The sequence below is a fragment of the Chrysochloris asiatica genome, unplaced genomic scaffold, assembly GCF_000296735.1.
Source record: "Chrysochloris asiatica unplaced genomic scaffold, ChrAsi1.0 scaffold00024, whole genome shotgun sequence".
Classification (NCBI taxonomy): Eukaryota; Metazoa; Chordata; class Mammalia; order Afrosoricida; family Chrysochloridae; genus Chrysochloris; species Chrysochloris asiatica.
This window is the reverse complement of record NW_006408542.1, coordinates 19,835,242-19,837,627: the sequence shown is the minus strand read 5'-3', so window position 1 is coordinate 19,837,627 and position 2,386 is coordinate 19,835,242. Positions and strand designations below refer to the sequence as shown.

The 2,386-nt window shown below is 40.9% G+C and overlaps 1 protein-coding gene across 2 annotated transcripts in view; it reads right to left on the bottom strand.

Moving 5' to 3' along the window:
• Positions 1-241: 241 nt before the first annotated feature.
• SOCS5 (suppressor of cytokine signaling 5) overlaps positions 242-2,386 on the bottom strand; it is a 138,467-nt gene continuing 136,322 nt past the window's right edge. Inside the window, exon 2 of one of the 2 annotated variants that reach the window (XM_006839423.1) lies at positions 242-2,103. In XM_006839423.1, coding sequence (XP_006839486.1) covers positions 478-2,091 — 1,614 coding nt within the window. In that variant the 5' untranslated portion in view covers positions 2,092-2,103 and the 3' untranslated portion in view covers positions 242-477. The remainder of the gene's footprint in view (positions 2,104-2,386) is intronic. The other variant, XM_006839424.1, reaches the window with a different exon arrangement.

The window sequence follows — 2,386 nt, the reverse complement described above, 5'->3', positions numbered from 1 at the left end:
CCTTTTTTTTTCTTTCTCCCCTAAAAGGAAGGCAGTCTTCATTTTTTGGACTTCCGAAGCTTGATATACAATAACTACAAACATCACTACTTTTGGAAGGTTATAAAAAATTCTTAGAAAAAATAATTTCAAACATTAGTCACACTGTTGAAATACCATCCAATATTAATAATTTGTTCTTCAGTAAGAAATAGAATTCTTCATAGCAAATGTCCCACTCAATTATGACAGCCATTAAAAACCAAACCTTTAGCTAAATAGGTAAAGCATTTTTGTAGGCCTTATTAAATAAATACCTGTAGTTCTCTCTCTCTGTTGTTTCAATAGGCACCACGTTTATCTGAGTAACCACAGATTGCGTCTGACAGATACTAACATTAAGCTTACACACTGTACTGAAAGAACCTAACACTGATAAGTGGGCTTGCTCTAGGTGTACTGCCTGGTGCACATAGAAGCAGATCTAGGAGAGGAGTCTTATTTCGCCTTGACTGGTTCTCGTTCTAACCAGCGAACTCTAACTTTTTGTTTATAATGATACTCTTTTAAAAAATCTTGTAACATGGATGGCAAAGGGAGCCCATCAATCCCATCGTATGTAGTGCACCTGCAGATAACTGCACGGCAGATGTATTGCAGGCTAAAAGGAAAAGTCCTATTGAGTGAGATAGTAAGCAATGGTTCAAAAAACATGCAAGAACTGGGATCTTTATAATGTTCCAAAAGTCCTGTCACAGTGGAAGAGTGAAACACACACGGGTCATGGGCATCAAAACTGAAGTTGTGATTCCACTGTTCAATTCGGGCATGCAGGGATCTGTTGTAGCGACGGAAGCTCACAGAGAAGAGGTAGTCCTCTTGTGCAGAGTCCCTGAGCAAAAACGTGCCTTCTGGTTTCCCTTCAAGAAGGGCTTCTGCTTCATAACGGTCCATCACTCCCCAGTAACAGGGATTACCTGTAATCTGAAGCAAATCGGGCACAAGGCAGTGTATGTAATCAATCTGAGTATGTACTCTCCAAGCTCCCTGTCTGCTAACATGGGCATGGCAGTCCCCAGATCCCTGGCGTTGCTTTTGCCTACGTGACTGCAAACACAGTGTGGTTGTGTCCTCTTCTGAGTCACAATTAGCTTGTGGAATTGCAGAACTGTCTCCACTTATTTCAGTCATTCCAGGAGCTAACTTTGGTCCTAGTTTATATAACGGATTAACCTGTGCGGTAGCTTCGAATGTATGTATTTGTGCGTTGGGAGGGGGATCAACCCCTTCTTCAATACTAAGCCGCCTTCTCTCTCTAAGCCTATCTTCTTCATCTTCTGTGGAAACCAAAGATGGATCAAATGTATCAAAAAACGTTGAATGTGGGCTTACAGGAGCTGTATGCTGTTTAATCAAATGCCATTTTTGGGCTAAATCTGAGCCAGCAGGAAAAGGGCATTTCTCAAGCATTAATTCAGAAAGATGTATTTTTCTTTTATTTGAAAAGAGGGGTTTTGACTGCTTGCTGTAAGTTCTCACGGGGAAACACAGTCCAACAGTATCCTGCAATCTTTGCCTCAGAGAGCGACTCCCTACAGTCCTGCTGGAAACACAGTCCATATCATGGACAGAGCTCACGCCATACCGTCTCTCTCTCCTCTGAAGTCCACTGCGAGTTCTACCAAACTTTTTATCACCATCCAGTGAACTCTGTGTCTTTGTAGAACAGGAATGATTTTTCTTCCCACCCCATGGCGCATGTCGAGAATAGGAGTCTCTTCGTGCAAGTCTTGTTCCTGGGGTAGTGACACATGAATCATTATCCTTTTCAATACTTATTTCAACAATCTGAGGGATTTCAGCGGCACAATTTTGGTTTCTTCTGGAAGGATTCTTTGAAGGGCTTAGTCCCACTTGTAAGGCAACATTTTCTCTTAAAGGACTGCTTTGCTGCTGAGGAGCGGAGTCTCCTAGACTGATATTTTTCTCTTTGACAGACAAACATCTGTTGGAGTTCATGTCCACATTTTCAATTCGGCTTCCTCCCTCATGACTGAAGAGATTCTGACATCTGTATTTGAAGTTATTCCACATTTTCCCCACTTTATCCATTGATTATATGACCTAAAGACAATAATAAAAAAAAGAAGAAATTAGTCAAAGTTATGTGTGAAAAGAAACAAAGGCAGTAACTACCTACCACCAATCCCCTCTCATTGAGAATCTAACACTGCTCAAGAATTCATCTCACAGTCTACTGATAAAGTGATGAGGTAAACATTCTATTGGGTAGGGACAGGCATGCCTCAGAGACGTTGCAGATTTGGTTCTAGACCACCACAAATCAAATATAGCCTGGCCAAAACAACAAAAAAATTCAAGTCACGTAATTTTTTTTTTTTTTTTT